Below are 15,813 nucleotides of genomic sequence, written 5' to 3'. Positions count from 1 at the left end.
ACGCGCACCTGGACGATCACACTGCACTTTCACATGTTACCCTGGGTTCAAACAAATTACTGTAGAATGATTAATTAGTCCACAGAATCTTGTGCAATCTGCGCGTCCGAAAATTCTCTACAATTTCCTGCGGGACGATCCCTAAAGATCAGTGAAGTAGTCGTTGTAGTGATCTTGAAAGGTAACGGCTGTGATGCCGAGAAATCCATTTACATTTACGCCACGCCTTTTGAAAAATACGAGTGTCATTGCGATAATTGTTTGGTAATCTTTAGGCTTCTTTCAGGTCCTTGACTCCACTTCTCCTGAACTTATCAGAGAGGTTTTGGAATTCTATGAAATGGTTTTATCTCAATAGGCTCACATTGTTAATGCGCAAGAAATACAGCGGATAACTGTCAAGAAGTGATTTCTAAAAGTCGGTAAAAGCTTTTTAAACACCTCAATCTGTAAGATGTTCTTCACGGGTCATTTCTCCCGACCTTTGCGGGGAAAATTCTGCCCAACTGGAGTTGCCATCTTTTGTATGAGACATCAAATGCTTTAAAGCAAACGACTATGAATACCGCAGGAACTCGAAGAAAAGAATAATTTAATTATCCAGTGAACACAACTCTCTACAATCACCAGCAAATAAGATAAAATTCCAGTGTCCTCCCCCTCAAATGAAACCAGACATTTTATTTACTTGTCTTCTAATCAGATCCCTTCATCCTGTGAGAATTAAATTACAGCGCACGATATATTTTGATCAATTGAAAACTGTCGGGATCGCAATTAACGGGAGAAATCTGTAATATTCCTTCGAAGCCGCATCGTTGTGAATCGACAAGAAGGGATCTTCTGTCTTTTAGAAGGGGGGAAAAACAAGTCCTAGCAAAAACCTAGACCACAAACAGGTCAGTATATCTCTTGCATTATTTTTAGCTTAAGCTGTATACTTGTTTAAAGAGTTTTCGTGCGGATGTTCTGCGTTTCTGTCTTCATATTGAGTGTCTCATGTCGAACAACTTTGATCTAATGACGTTACAGTTCTAACGACGTTGTAGACTAAAACTAAATGTTTACAAATAAACTGTTACATCTAAAACATGGAAAAATCTTGTTAAGGTCAGGGGGGAGTGAACACAATGCGGGATATGTGATGTCGCTTCTACGAGGACGAGTTGAAGAAAAACGTTGAATTGCGATAAGGTTGCTTGCAGGCAAGCTTTTGAAGTACAATGGATAGAAAATTTCATTGAATGAGTTGTACCTCTCTAAGTAATCTTTTCATTAAACGATTAAATTAGCTTTATTTGAATTGAGCGATCCAAGTTATAAACAATAGTTGTTTGATTACATCCCTGTCGGGTTATAACCGCTTGGTTCGTTCTCCCCCCCCCCCCCCCCCCATCTCGCGGTCCTTCTTGATTATTTTCTTTTCGTCCCAAGGAAGACTCTACTTGTCGATCACAAGCACTACAACATTATGGCTTCGCCTCCATAGGAGGCACTGGCCATGACAAAGGATGAGAAACTCTTTGGCATATACATCATTGTTCCAACACACAATTAATGTATTTGATTAACAACTTTATTAATAATTTTCCTCGAACAGAAATTTCGATCAGAGTTTTGCAACGTGTCACTGCCTCTTTTAATTGGTTTAGGAATTTAAAAACCTTAAAAATGCCCGTAAGCGGGTGTAATTTCCGGATTTCAAGATCTTGAGCTAAATATTTTAGATTCTGCTTACTTGCTGGCGATAACGACTTAAAAGCTATTGATATTGATTTAACTTCGTTGTATTTTTGAGGATTCAGAAGTTCTTGTTCTCTATCTCGTCACAAATAATATTAGGTAGAGAATTAAAATAGAGGTTTTCTTTTTTCAAATTAGTGCGGATTAGCAATCCGACTATTGGAATTAAAGCAAGCAATGAATTCTAACTTAGTTTGGTTAAGTTGATGTGTGCATCGAAACCAATTTCGCCTTTGTCGGCATTAGCGTGTTCCTCCAAATTTTGTCTTTGTGCGCGAATGAAAAGAATCCCTGTCTTTCCTGATATCGGGGCAGTCGACAAAAATTTGATCAAGTTTCTCTGTGTTATTTCAAGATTTGGGAATCAACATGATTGCTCTTGTTCGTCTCAAGGTACATGAAGACTTTTTCTTGTTCCTCACAGCCAAAGCGCCTATGAAAGGAACATTATTTTAGTGCAGGGGGAGGGGGGGGGGGGAGAAGGAGATTTTTAGATCGCATGCTATCTGTGTTACCAAGCTACAGTCACTTTAAACAGGAGCCCATTAAAATGGGCTCCTGCTTTAAATTATCGCAAAATTATGTGGATTCTGAGCTCAGTAGACAGATTAATAAATCTCAATCGTTGAAACATTGATTGGGAGTCGAGCTCGTCTGAAAGCAATCGGTATCTCTCTTGATATTACAATGAATTAAATTTGTTTGGTATTCAGTGTTATCGAACCATTAGACCAAAACGTCATGGGAAAGCTCATCGATGAAAGGGGCAGGTGCCAAAACAGGGAGAAAGGCTTGGAGCCACTTTTTAATAGTTAATAATAGTTTTAATAGAAGCTGCATTGTGTCATTATTTAACAAAGTTAGAGTAACAGAATTAATTATGTGTTTTTGAGGTGTATTTGTGTTGAAATCTGGGCAGTCCATAAGGTTCGTGCCTTAGTTGTTCGAATTTTTTGTACTCTGATCTTTATGTTATATAATTAACAATTATTCCACGAGCGCGCGTTGGATATGAGATGATAGATAGCCAACTCGGCGCTACGCGCCTCGTTAGCTATAATCATCTCATATCCAACAAACGCGAGTGGAATAATTGTTTTATTAAAAACGCTGCATTAAATTATTAAATTTTATTAAATTTTTAGCTCTCTTTTAATTTTAAGCTGACACGTACGCTTACCATGTTTGTAGATTATGGTATATTGGCTCATATACCATAATGGCTAAGCCAATAAAAAGTCTTGACGTATATGAGAACGATCCTTCGCAGTAAAGCACTATTTGAGCAATAGTGAAAATCAGACCTGAAAAAAATTTCAGGCCTGTACGGGATTCGAACCACTGACCTCTGCGATACTAGTGCAGCGCTTTACCAATTGAGCTAACAAGCCAACTGGGAGCAGGCCATCAAATTAATTCGATATAAACCCGTAGATGATAAATCAAACAACAACAAACATATGAAACATATGTGTGAACTGCGGTTATGAGACGTATATGAGAACGATCCTTCGCAGTAAAGCACTATTTTTTTCAGGTCTGATTTTCACTATTGCTCAAATAGTGCTTTACTGCGAAGGATCGTTCTCATATACGTCTCATAACCGCAGTTCACACATATGTTTCATATGTTTGTTGTTGTTTGATTTATCATCTACGGGTTTATATCGAATTAATTTGATGGCCTGCTCCCAGTTGGCTTGTTAGCTCAATTGGTAGAGCGCTGCACTAGTATCGCAGAGGTCAGTGGTTCGAATCCCGTACAGGCCTGAAATTTTTTTCAGGTCTGATTTTCACTATTGCTCAAATAGTGCTTTACTGCGAAGGATCGTTCTCATATACGTCTCATAACCGCAGTTCACACATATGTTTCATATGTTTGTTGTTGTTTAAAAAGTCTTGAATTGCATTATCCAACGATCTAGTTTTTAATAATATGAAATAGCCACTAAGTGGGACGACACGATCTGAAACTACAACTAATCTAAGTGTCAAGAATTTTTTGACCTCGAGTTGAAGATAGATTAAGATAATAGATGATGAAAGAAAGATCACTGATTCCTTCTATTAATAAGCGAAGCATACTCATCCATTTTACATGAGGTTCGATTCCCACGTGCGTTTAAAGCACTACCTATGCATTACAACAAAAAAACAAAAAAAAATAGCATCATGGAAAACAACGAGATTTATTATGAACAGACTGAGAAATTCGTAGACTGTGTGAGTAGAAGAAAATGACGAGAAGGGAGTTTTGCTGGTTGGCCTGGTGAAAGAGGGTTACCAAAGTTTTGAACGAAATGCTCCACCCTGGGGTCCAGACCCTTATCCCACTTTTCCATATCGAATTTAAAAGGGAACCCGTTTTTCCTAAAATTGAAAATAATAAGAAACATTACTTTCGTGGTCGTGGCTACGAATATAATGGGGGGGGGGGGGGGAGGGAAGGAGCGGAGAAGGGAAGGTGCCAGTTTACACGTGACCCTCATTTGCTGTCGAGAGAAAGGAACAATTTCTGGTCATAAAATATCCCGTTAAACCTCCTTTTTCTTCAAGTAGAGAATCCTGCTTGCGTCCTCAACTTTTATATACATAATTAACACAATAAAAAAACATCTCGTCCTATTTTAGGCTATTAATTGTTATCGTTTTGTGTGGATGTAAATTAGCCTTCTTGACCTCGCTTTTGAGTAACAATTCTACAGTTTCTATGCAATTATGTTGTCGAGGCTAGAAAGCTAATTTACTTCATAAATTTCTGTTACGGTGACAAAGCATTATTAGTTATTGACAATGATCGCAAACGATTTTATTGACACTTTTAATCGATTTCATTAATAAAGTTCATTAGTTTTCAGTTTAGTTCTCTTGCGTGTGTTTTACCAGTACACACGCCGTCGTTCAGTTTTCTAACCACCTTGAAGGGTTACACTTAGGTCAGAGTTCAATTATTCACGGGAAACCTGTCACAGAAGTAAGTTTCAGCTTTTAGAGTTGTGCTGTCGATTCACTGATTGCCTACTTCTCAAATAATCAGTGTTGTAAATACTCTAATGTTTCTTAATTAAATTGTATATATGTTAATTGTATATTTCAGATCGAACAAAATTATGTTTTTGATCATACAATTGGTGGTTACCCGGCGTAAACATATCCGTATTTTGTCGATCATGTCCAACGTTCCGAATGCAAGTACGCCATAACAAGTACGCCATTTATGAAAGAAAACTATAGCAGAGCAAGCGAAGTCGGACAACAATTTTGTGGATCATGCAATAATTTTGGTAAACTGTTATGCAAGACATAAAACATCCCATGGCGTGTTTTTCTGTTTTAACTTTCAACATCTGTCTACCACAGATGCTTAAGTTTGTTATCAGGATACCATTTACGAAAGGTGGTTTAATTTCCGGATGAGGAATTCAGTGTTGCTACTATTTTTCAAGACCCAAATCCTTGAAGAGCAAAATTTATTTTGGATTGTTTTGATGTTGCATGCCCCTGAAAAGACAACGATAATCTTGAAACTTGAAACAAAACATCTGAGCTTTTATTTCCTAATTTACAAATAATTGGGATACAAGCCGATAACATGAGTAGGCCAAATTTCAAGACAAGGACTTTTGTAATCGTTAGGAAATGTTCTAGTTAATTAATTTTCAAATTTAAGGCTACGAATTTTGCATCTCTGCTTTAAGGAAACATCTTTAAAGAAGGAAAGCCCTACTCTGTGTATGCCACACACCTTTATGTTCCTCCTTTGTTGAGCAATGTTATATATTGTATAAGGGGGGGGGGGGACGAACTCAGAAAGTGATATGATCTCATGATGTTCACCATTTGGTTGCTTCAGTGGGATTAGAACATGCCATTTTGAGAAACATGTCGAATAAGGCACAGCAATCATAATTTCAGTGTTTCAGATTCTTAATGATTCCTTCCTGTCATTAAAGGGACTTCATCGTTAGCACGAAGATACATAACTGAACGTAGGTGGTGACGTACAAGGCTACAATTTACAAGAAGTTTTCTTCTAGAGCATATTTGGTGTTCCAGACTTATGGATGGCAGATTTTTTGAATACTCTCTCCTTAAAAAAATAGATTTAACCTATTGACCAATTCAATATAATATTACAGCCCTGGTAAAACATACAAAACATAGCTCAGATACATCTCCAAAGAAAGTGGCGAATTGAGTCAGCGATCGAAATTCACGAAAAATTCCCAAGAAGAAAAGCTAAACGTATTAGTTGATCAGGTAAGGCTTCTATAGTCAACAGAGTGGGTTCAATTGCGCTGTGTTGTATAGAAAAAGCGTTGCGTTTCAACATTTCATTTTGTTGTTTTTTATCTAACCACTTAATTATCGTATAATCGGATAGAAAGGAATGACATGACGATAGACTTTGCATCATCCCTAGATCGATTATAACTAGTAAAGTTTTAACGTGTTAGAAAGACAATGAAAAAAGCAATCTGCAGTCTGCGCTAACTTTGTTGGGTGTACAGACCTCAGCGTTTTGGCATGAAAATGAATTAGGCCATTCAGCACCTTGTTTGCTCAATGTTCTTCCGATTAGGTTACGCAGGAAAGGATATACATTAGAATTCCCATCTATCGCCGTAAACGTTTCCTTGGAAGATGAGCAAAGTTCTGAATGTAAAAAGAAGCTACGCTTTTTGAAGTGGTATGTTGCTGTAACTTTATCATGCATGACAGATTCTCTCCAAAAAAAAAAGGCTGAGAATTGAATTTCCAACACTTGAAGTTTCATTCCATTCAAGTTATTTGGGGAGATCTGTATTCAAGTTATTTGTCATTGTGGCTCTGTTTCCCTTCTTTTTCTCTTGATTATTGATCCCAGCAATCAAGATATTTCTATGTTTTCCTTATGTTGGTGAAATTAAACTGAAAACGGTGGACTTTGATGATCGTTCGCATTTTTCTTTCATAAAAAAATTTCCTCCCAAAAATTCATTGCATGAATTAAAACTGGGTGGTAAAAGTTTTGATCCACGTAACTGGTTTTTGTACTTTGGTGAGTTCGCTAGGTTCTTTTATTCAGGAGATTCATTCTTGTAAACGACTCTTTGTCCTTTGACTTTTTGATTAAGAGAGACTCTGATAGCTTGCTAGTTTTGATAGATTCTGAGTGGCATGAGATCTAATTTCAAGTGGTTCTGTCTTTTAGCGGAATAATAGTTGGGGCTCTCAATTCAAACACGTTCTTTGATTAATAGTCCTTTGACGTAACAAATGAAAAAAGGCGCTGTTCTCTGATTTTCTGTTAATTTTGGCCAGCTTTTGATCCTATGATGAACGGTTACTTTTGTCTGATCATGCAGTGGAAGGTGGAGGGCTTTTCTGCCATCTGCAGAGGGCATAGGACCGATTTATCAAAAAGTAATAATTTAAGAATGTGAAGGATTTCAATGTGATGCGACGTAGAATTATTTTTGCAAATCCAATCCAGATGGCATGCATATTAATCATATTGGTGTCATGGGAGCATGTCGAGATATGCTTTCAGTTCTAGTTACTTGGACATCAGTACATTTGTGGGTTGCCACAGATCTTAAGTTAGTGTTGAAGAGCAAGAGATCAGCAGCTGTAAGAACAGAAAGAATCATTGTGGAACGATAGCTTTCAACAGTCCTTCCCAGTCCCCGGGAAGAGAAAGCACGGGAGATTTGGCAGAAAGAGGGGTGGCGGGGAAGAGAGAGCTAGCCAGGCTTTTTACACGGTTTTGTCCGTAAAATCAGCTTATAAATTCCTAAATGGCTACTAGGCGCTCCAGTCGACTTTTCCCCAAAGATGTCCATTCAGGAGATCCTCAAAGAATTAGTCGAACTACTAACCTTTTTCATGCGAAATCTCAAATAGCTTCACATCGTAGCCGTCATTACACATGCTTGTGCCCTGCATATATATTGCTAACCTTGCTTAATTCCTCGAAATGCAACATTAACGCCTTCGGGAGATGTTCGTTTATAGACTTTATAAAAATGGTGATTTTTAGAAATATTTGCTCGCAGTGACTATAAAGCAGAGGAAGTGGTTTGGAAAAAAAGTGAAGAAATAAAAGTTAGAAGAAATTCGCCTCTATTTTGGTACTGAAATAGTAATAGCGTGTCGTCTGTCGCCTTTGTTATTATTATAGGTAAGCTATCCCGATTTCTACCTTAGTTGAAATTTCCTTTTGTTTGTATTTATAGCTGTTTATTGTTGTTCGTGTGGTGCTATTGCTGCTTCTAAAAGAAAAATTCTTGGGAGCACAATTTTGAAGAAAGAGATCAGTGAATCTGACATTTAAAACTGTTACTATTCAGGCTGGCTTCCACCACTCCAACACTGAGTGGTCAATCCTTCTTAGATCCTTGTTGCCATGGAAAAACTATTTACATTCGCATCGTTGCTGCTGGTATTTTTGTCGTGCATTACAGCGCAGAGTCCGGTTCAAGTATCTTCGGACTGTAGTCTTTGCTGGTGCGACAGCGCAGGAAACTGTCCCAACCCTCGGGAAGTATGCCCTGAGATAATTAGCTGCAAAACAGGGGTGGTGAAAGATAAGTGTGGCTGCTGTTACGTGTGTCTAAAGTCAATCGGAGAAATATGCAAACGAGAGCCATATGAAAAGGAGGAAGAAAGGTGCGACCGAGGACTGCAGTGTGTGCCGGGTGATGATACGTGGAAATGCGAATATTTTAAACCAGCGAACCTCAAAATAAGCAGATGTGAAAAAGGTTAGTCGATCTCTTTATTGGGGGTTTATGCTTCATGACAAAGCAGTGAAGGTGTTGCGACACAATTCTAACTAAGTCTGCAGTACTCTGAGCACGTCTCCGCCATAAATCGCCCTGTGTGTGTTATAGACGAACTTAAAACGATATAAATGTTGCGGCTTTTTTTTCGGGAGAAGGTGCTTAAAAAAAAATTAGTACAGGCGATCACATGATTCCGAGTGAAATTTCTTTAAGATAGGTGCGAGTGAATTTTTTAGACCAATCAAAACTGCACGAACCAGTAGGGCGAGAGCAATTTGAGGCCTGAAAAATTTAGAAGGGCTTATTCGTACCAAAGCACAAGAGAAATCATGAGCCAGAAGATCCAAACAACTTTAATACTTGTTATTTTTTTGTTATTTTATACCAGCGGGCAAAGATCGATGTTACGACCTGGTCACAAGGAAATCCTACCGAACTGGGGAAATTTGGACGCGAGGAAATTTCACTTGCACAGCATGTCAATGTGAAAGAAGCGGTCGGTTATATTGCTGGACGTTAGAGTGCAACGTTCCACGCTGCAAGGATCCTGTTCGAGTCGAGGGAAGATGCTGTGAGATCTGCTTGGACAGCGACGCCAAAAATGGTAATAAGTACAAATAACATTATGTAATTTGTGATGAGACGGCCAAAATGAACACCACAAGTAACAGCGGATCTTTAGTTAATGCTGAAGGGCAATAGATCATGATGAACAGCTGTCAGAAGAGAAGGGATCGTTGGGGAACGATAGCTTTCAACAGTCCTTCGTTACACACCCAGGGAAGAGAAAGCGATTAAAGGATATTTGGCCGGGGGGGGGGGGGAGTGAAGGAGAACTTTTCAGGCTCAGTTTAACCTTACGAGTTTGGTGCACTTTTCGATTGAGTGTTATAAAAGCAATCAAAATCAAAGCATACAGAACTACCATTCAAAGCGAATGAAAATAGCGGCTCGAGGAGCCAATATTTTCAAGGTACTTGTAACCAAAGTGCGATTGATTTCACTTTTGTATACGACTGGTCCAGAGAGTGGCGTGATTTTTCTGGACCAATCAGAGAACGAATTAAAGCAAAACCAATCAATACTGGATTACTTTCGACACTTAATTGAAAACTATTTGCTCTGGGACTTCAGTTTGGGCAGATTCTTGCACAGTTGACCTTGTGGAGCTTTGCCTTGCCTTACTCAAAAAGACATTTAGAACTATAGATTTTAAAGAATTGTAGACCACGCTTCGCCAACGTTTGCACCCTGGTCAACAATTTCGGTTCAGAGAGACGCCCTATTCAAGATACTGAATAGAAAAATGTCACACCCTGTTTAAGATTCAAGAACCTAGTCACTGTACGCCGTTGGGTGGTTCCAGTGTTCCTCCTACCCCCTACCCCTAAATAGTTTCCTGAGATTAGCCTTGCATCTTGAAATGTTTTCATTTTATCTGTTTCAATCAGCTCGTGCGTATTCATCATTGCCAGTTGTTGATAGTAGCTAAATGGCCTAAGCATTTTTCTTCATAGTGTGCCATTTCAATGGAAAGATGTTCTTTCAGAGTGAAATCATTATGTTACAAGACCGCAAGACAACCTGGTAAGTAAAGAATTCATAACGTTCACATCCACAAGGCTTGCTGCAGGTTTAGAGCCTTTAGGATTCTTTACATCACTCAGTGATCCTCAACAGAAAGAAATTATCCAGAACTGGGTAAAGTGAAACGCAGCGTTAAATAATGTATTGTGCCAGAACAAATCACAGCTCTGTGCAATTTCACAAAGCGCCAGCTGAAAGAGCCTCATGGCTTATAATATGCTACTTACAAGGTCCATTCTCAAAGGCCAAGTGGCCCATGAATGCCTGAGCGTATCCCCGAGTTATCCAGCATAAAGTGACTTGAAGTGTGTTTAATTCACTACTTCAAAACGAGAAGCTTAACCATCACAGATCGCTGCCTAGTGCCTAGTCGAGTTTTCTTGAAAGTTTCTCGGCTACATCGTGAGAATGAAATGTTTTGCCTAAAAACAATCCCTTATGACCCAACCAAGAATTATACTTGAACCACACGATCTGGAGTCAAGCAAGCTAAGAACGAGTCGTGTCAAAACTCCATGTCACTTCAAAAATATTTTCTTTTCTTTTTGTCCGATTAAAAACCTTGACCTCCATAAAATTAACATACCTCGTAAAGTGGTATTATGAACCGCATATAAACTACGTGCAGGCTTAAAAATTACGCAAATTCTTCTATTTGTTTCAGCAAGTGTGAAGAGTCTCGAGGTTGGGTATGTGAAGCGGGTATTAAATGGAACATGCAACCCCTCAGCGGTAAGTTGCGCTGGGAGATTTCAAGCCTATCAGACTACGAACAATTTTTTGTAAAAAATTAATTCTGCCTTCAGGTTTTTATACCACGTCGCGGTTCCTTATAAAAGTTCTTTATATCACGCAGAGTCACCGCAGTGTGTTGATCCACTGTCCAAAAGAGTCTTCAAAAAAGGTGAAATATGGAGATTAAGTGAATGTGCCCACTGCGTTTGTGGAGAATCCAGCTCAGGCAGCTGTTCTATAGTGCGCTGTCCCAGACTAAGGTGTGATGACCCTTTTAAGATAAAGGGGATATGCTGTCCTGTGTGTCCACAGGACTACCGCGGAGGTTAGTTATACTGTGCGTTTTCGTTTTCAAATGTAAGAATATGATTAGTGAGTGATAAGTCGGTAAAAAACGTCTTTCCATTTACCTCACGCGTCTTGTTCCACAATAAGGTTCTCTTCCGGCTGTGATTAAGTACTATGCATTCGTGACGGGTCATTGCTTTACTTAGTTGTTATTAACCAAGCGGGAGGTCTGTATGGGAGAATCTTGACCGAAATCGCCAGTACAGACCGAACCCAGTGAGGTCTGTAACAGCGACCGAGGTCAAAATTCTCCCATACAGACCGACCTAGCTCGGTTAATAAGATGTTTATTATATGGCTGTGTCTTATATGCCAATTTTAATATTATTTGTACCTTTTTTTTCTAGACCGGTCTAGATGCCGGTATAGATGGGAAATTCTAGACCGCTTTCAATATTGATTTCAGCCAATCAAATTCGTGAATTCGGTAGTTCTCAGTCCTTGTGAGACAGCCATATAATAAAAGATCCTAACACTCTAAAAACCGTTTTTTTTTTCGCTTTTATCTCTAGTTAAACGCTGATTTGGGCGTTATTTTTTTCCTAAATGGCCCGGAGCACCTTGCTTGTTTTAGTCTGCAGTTAACGCATAGGTGGTATGAGATAGAAATATATCATTATCGATGCACAGACCTACGCTTGCTACGGTCAACACGTGATATGAATTACACCACTTTCTTTTTATTACCTAGTTTGTCACTTTGAGGGACAAAAGTACTTCCGTAATGAACGTATAGTTCTACCCGACAGATGCACGTCGTGGTAAGTTGGTCTCTATCTGTATTGTACTCTTAAAGGCACAGAACATTACCAGAATTTGTGTTAAAAAGCGACTGAAATCACTCAACTACTTAAGGCGACAAAACTGAGTGACCAACCAAGTTCATCACTCATTCAAGTTCATTACCTTTTAATTAAATCACGAAGTAATATATCGTGACGACCAGAAATCTAAGTTTAAATCTCAGTGCTGACCAAAAAAGAAACCCTAAGTATTAGCAATTTGAATATAACAAAGCTAAAAGAAACCTCAGTTTCACACTATATATGATTTAAGACAATCCTCAAGAACATGGGATGTGGAAGAAGTTCGGAGTCAAACCCGAGCCATTTCCGTTTTCGAAGCTGTTGGATTTTGAAACTGAGCTTACGAGAACTCGATGGGGAGCTAGGCCGTATGCCTGACTTACAAGTTATTTTCATCACAGTCATGTCCTGTCTTCAGTTTTAATTAAGGGTTGGAATCCTTACCCGTAAGAGGTGTCACTTTCTTGAGCAAGACGCCATACTCCCGCAATTGCGATGCCTCTCTCCACCTAGATGGTCACCCAGGAGCATAAATGGTTACGCATAAATGGTTACGCATAAGTTGTCAGGAAACGAAGCCTGATGACGAACTGTTACAAGGGTAACATGCGATGGATTAGCATCCCATTCATAGGAATGTGAAGTAGCCAGCCATACTCTTGAGGCGCCTCATGCTACTAAGGCCTTTAGTCTCGATATATGACTTTACTTACCTTCATTTTGAACAGTTTATGCCGAAACTCCGAATGGGAGTGTTCAAGTTGGAGATGTCCCCAAACAAAGATGATAAAAAGTATGTAGGTCACTGGTTTATACTTTGCAATATGCACATCTCATCCTCTCTCCACTTTTATACGGTTAATTTTTTTTACACAGCTGTAGAACCCCCCTCCCCCCGACCAAACATCCGAGGAAAACTAAAAACAAATTCAGATGGTGGGGCTCGAATCAGTTGATAATAGTTAAATTAAAGTATATTTTAAGGGGGAATGACACCAGTTTGAGTTTGTAAACAGTTAGAGTCGACCGAGATTTATTCTAACGATATCTTTCGGCAAGGCCAACTATCCGACAGAGCTGAAATAATGAAATGCTACGTCAGCGGGTATGCGGTCAACAACGCGGGTTCAAGTGTCCTAGGTCTAAAATGTAGCGAAATTAGTGGAAAATAATAAGGGCTGACCTTTAAAACCTGGCGCATGCGTATACGTTATTCAGCTCTGTCCAGCTATCCTCCAATGTCGTCTTTCTTTTGCAGAGCCCTTAGCCATGAGACGAGTTTAGGCCTTCAGACTTCAGCTGGAGCTTTTCAGTGTGCCTGGAAGGGCTCCTTGCAGTTGTTAGATCCACTCCAGATGAAAGGACATCGACAGGCAATGCCTTACATATTAGATGACTCAGAATGGCGACGTTCCCCTAACTTCAACTTGCAATGAATTTCCTTTTTTGTCGGAGATAATGCATAAGTTCTTCACCTAAAGTATCTAGATATTACTGTTAAGATTTATGTAAAAATCTCTCAATTTGCGAAATTACATGAGTCTTACATGTGATTCGCAAATCAAACTAACTTTGAATCGTTTCCAACAATCAAGGATATGTTTTACCTTCGAGGAAGACAATTTAGATTTGGAGCTTTAGGCTCTTTCAATTAATGCATGGTACGGCATTTCCTGAAAAGAGAACTTTGTTTCCAGGTGAAAACACGTAGAGAAGCCCTCTAGTTCACACTTTTGCAAAAGATTTTATTCGTGACCAGGAAAGCCATGATCATGTATTGTCGAAAACGGGGTGCACACTGCGACGTCTGTAAGAAGTTTATCGCAAACTTACGAAGTCTGTAAGCTTTGAGCCAATTCAATTTGTTGATATTTCAAATTATAGCGTTATTAGCAAAAGTAAGGAAACAAATGGGACAAAATTAGGCAAATGAATAATACTTGTGCCAAGAGTGAATAAAGTTGAGCTTTTGCTCCACAAAATCAAACCGCTCTGTGTTGCTTTATATTACATTGATATAGGATGTCGTGAGCCAGTTTTGTAGTGGATGACTCAGCTCGGTGTTGTTGATCGGATGGCTGGATTCAAGATAATATAAATTTCCTGCTGGATTTTATTTTATTTCATGGCGCTTTTCGATTGACTGTCGTAGAACTAGAAGCCAAGTAATCCCAAAGGTACTGCCAAACTAAAGGCAACTGGCTAAACTAAACGGGATTGTCATCTAAGGTCTTCCAACTAAACGAAACCCACTACAAACGAGGGAAAACCTTGATGACCAAGCCGTACCTGATTGGTCTAGAGAATGGCGCGAGTTTTGACCGAGCGACACGCATCGCCTTTTGTGAACAGAGTTGTATGAAAAGCAAATTCTGAAGTTCTGAAGTTCATTTATTTGTTTAAGCAGGTTGATTAATTGGCAGCTGTAATAGCTGATGTGGACCTGCTGTCCTAACCCAACCATCCCACCCCAGGGGAGGACATCCATCACACAGTAATCTCGTGTGTGGGAAATTAACGTCTCCTGCCCTAACCCTGCAGGACACAGGACCTCCATTTATTCGTCCCTATCAGAGAAGACTAGAATATCTAACCATTTCTTGATGTTATGGAAAGGTAGCAAATTCTTCTCAATTATTTTAAGTTGGTCCGGCCGGGGTTCGAACCCTCGACCTCCTGCACTACAGTCCAGCGCTCTATCCATTGAGCTAACCAGGAGGCGGTTAGCTCAATGAAAAGTGTTCGTTGATCCCTGTGGGATTTAGACTGCCGGTTTGAAAGATAAGCTTTTGTTCAAGATTTTTACGGCTTTCCGTGCTAATTCACCAAATTGAGAACAATTATATAGCCGGACTGAATTTAAAGAAACGATGTCACATCCAATTAACTTTTGAGTGTCCGAGTAACAAGGTTTCCGCGACAAACCTTCGTGTTAGCAATCCCAACATTATAACTAAACGACAATGACTCAAAGCGCGGTAAAGCGCGGGAAACCATGTCACAAATTGGCATCTGATTGATCGAGAGGAAGGCGCGAGTTTTGACCGAGCGACGCGCATCGTTTGGTTGAACAGTGTTGAATGAAAAGCAATCTGAGAGAGTTTTATGGCGGACTGCGTCAGATCTGAATTCACAGCACTGTTTTGAAAAGCAAGGAACTCGTACAAATATGACCGAATTACGCCAGTCCTTAAAGAGCTTCACTGGCTACCTGTAAAGCAACGTATAATCTTTAAAATATTACCATTTACTTATAAGGCCCTGAAAGCTTTAGCACCTCAATACCTATCTGATTTTTTAGTACAATATAAATCACCTTGAGCTTTGCGTTCGTCCAGCTTCCGGACGCCATACGCCAAGCACCATCGCTTGTGACATTTAAATCCAACCTGAAGACTCATTTATTTGATCAAGTCTTTAATTAGTCATTAGGTTTTTCCTTAATACTTTTAGTAAGTTGTTTTAGTCATCTTTATCTTATTTTTTATCCATATAGCTGTACAGCGCTCTGAACTCTAGCATGGCCGCTATAAATAAATAAATAAATAAATATAGTTTATATCTGACCACTTGCAGCCCAGAGGCTGAATTACGGGTGCAGTGTAAGGTTGAGAACAGACGTCAGCATATCAGGCGCCTCTGGCAGCCGCTTCAGTCTATCGATCTCACCTTCCCACCCATCCCACCCCAGGGGAGGATATCCATCACACAGTAATCTCGTGTGTAGGAAATTAACGTCTCCTACCCCAATCCTGCAGGAGAGGGGACCTCCATTTATTCGTCCCTATCCGAGAACACTAGAATATCTAACCATTTCTTGATGTTAT

At 39.4% G+C, this 15,813-nt stretch overlaps 1 protein-coding gene across 3 annotated transcripts; it reads left to right on the top strand.

Annotated features, from left to right (window-relative positions):
* Positions 1–729: 729 nt before the first annotated feature.
* LOC111321374 (cysteine-rich motor neuron 1 protein) lies at positions 730–13,973 on the top strand. Of its 3 annotated transcripts, none has more exons than XM_088736641.1 (9): positions 730–899; positions 7,962–8,489; positions 8,899–9,114; positions 10,028–10,097; positions 10,762–10,829; positions 10,954–11,157; positions 11,872–11,941; positions 12,715–12,779; positions 13,245–13,973. In XM_088736641.1, exons 2-9 carry the CDS (start codon positions 8,132–8,134, stop codon positions 13,268–13,270), a joined length of 1,077 nt encoding a protein of 358 aa, XP_088592767.1. In that variant the 5' UTR covers positions 730–899; positions 7,962–8,131; the 3' UTR covers positions 13,271–13,973. The 3 variants fall into 3 exon arrangements, with proteins under 3 accessions (XP_088592767.1, XP_022779953.2, XP_022779954.2); XM_022924218.2 differs by having other exon boundaries at positions 731–899; positions 8,076–8,489; XM_022924219.2 differs by lacking the exon at positions 730–899 and adding an exon at positions 5,871–6,003 and having other exon boundaries at positions 8,076–8,489.
* The last annotated feature ends 1,840 nt before the right edge of the window (positions 13,974–15,813 follow it).

Source organism: Stylophora pistillata, chromosome 10 (assembly GCF_964205215.1).
Source record: "Stylophora pistillata chromosome 10, jaStyPist1.2, whole genome shotgun sequence".
Classification (NCBI taxonomy): Eukaryota; Metazoa; Cnidaria; class Anthozoa; order Scleractinia; family Pocilloporidae; genus Stylophora; species Stylophora pistillata.
The sequence above is the reverse complement of the archived record's forward strand: the minus strand, read 5'-3'. Positions and strand labels throughout refer to the sequence as shown.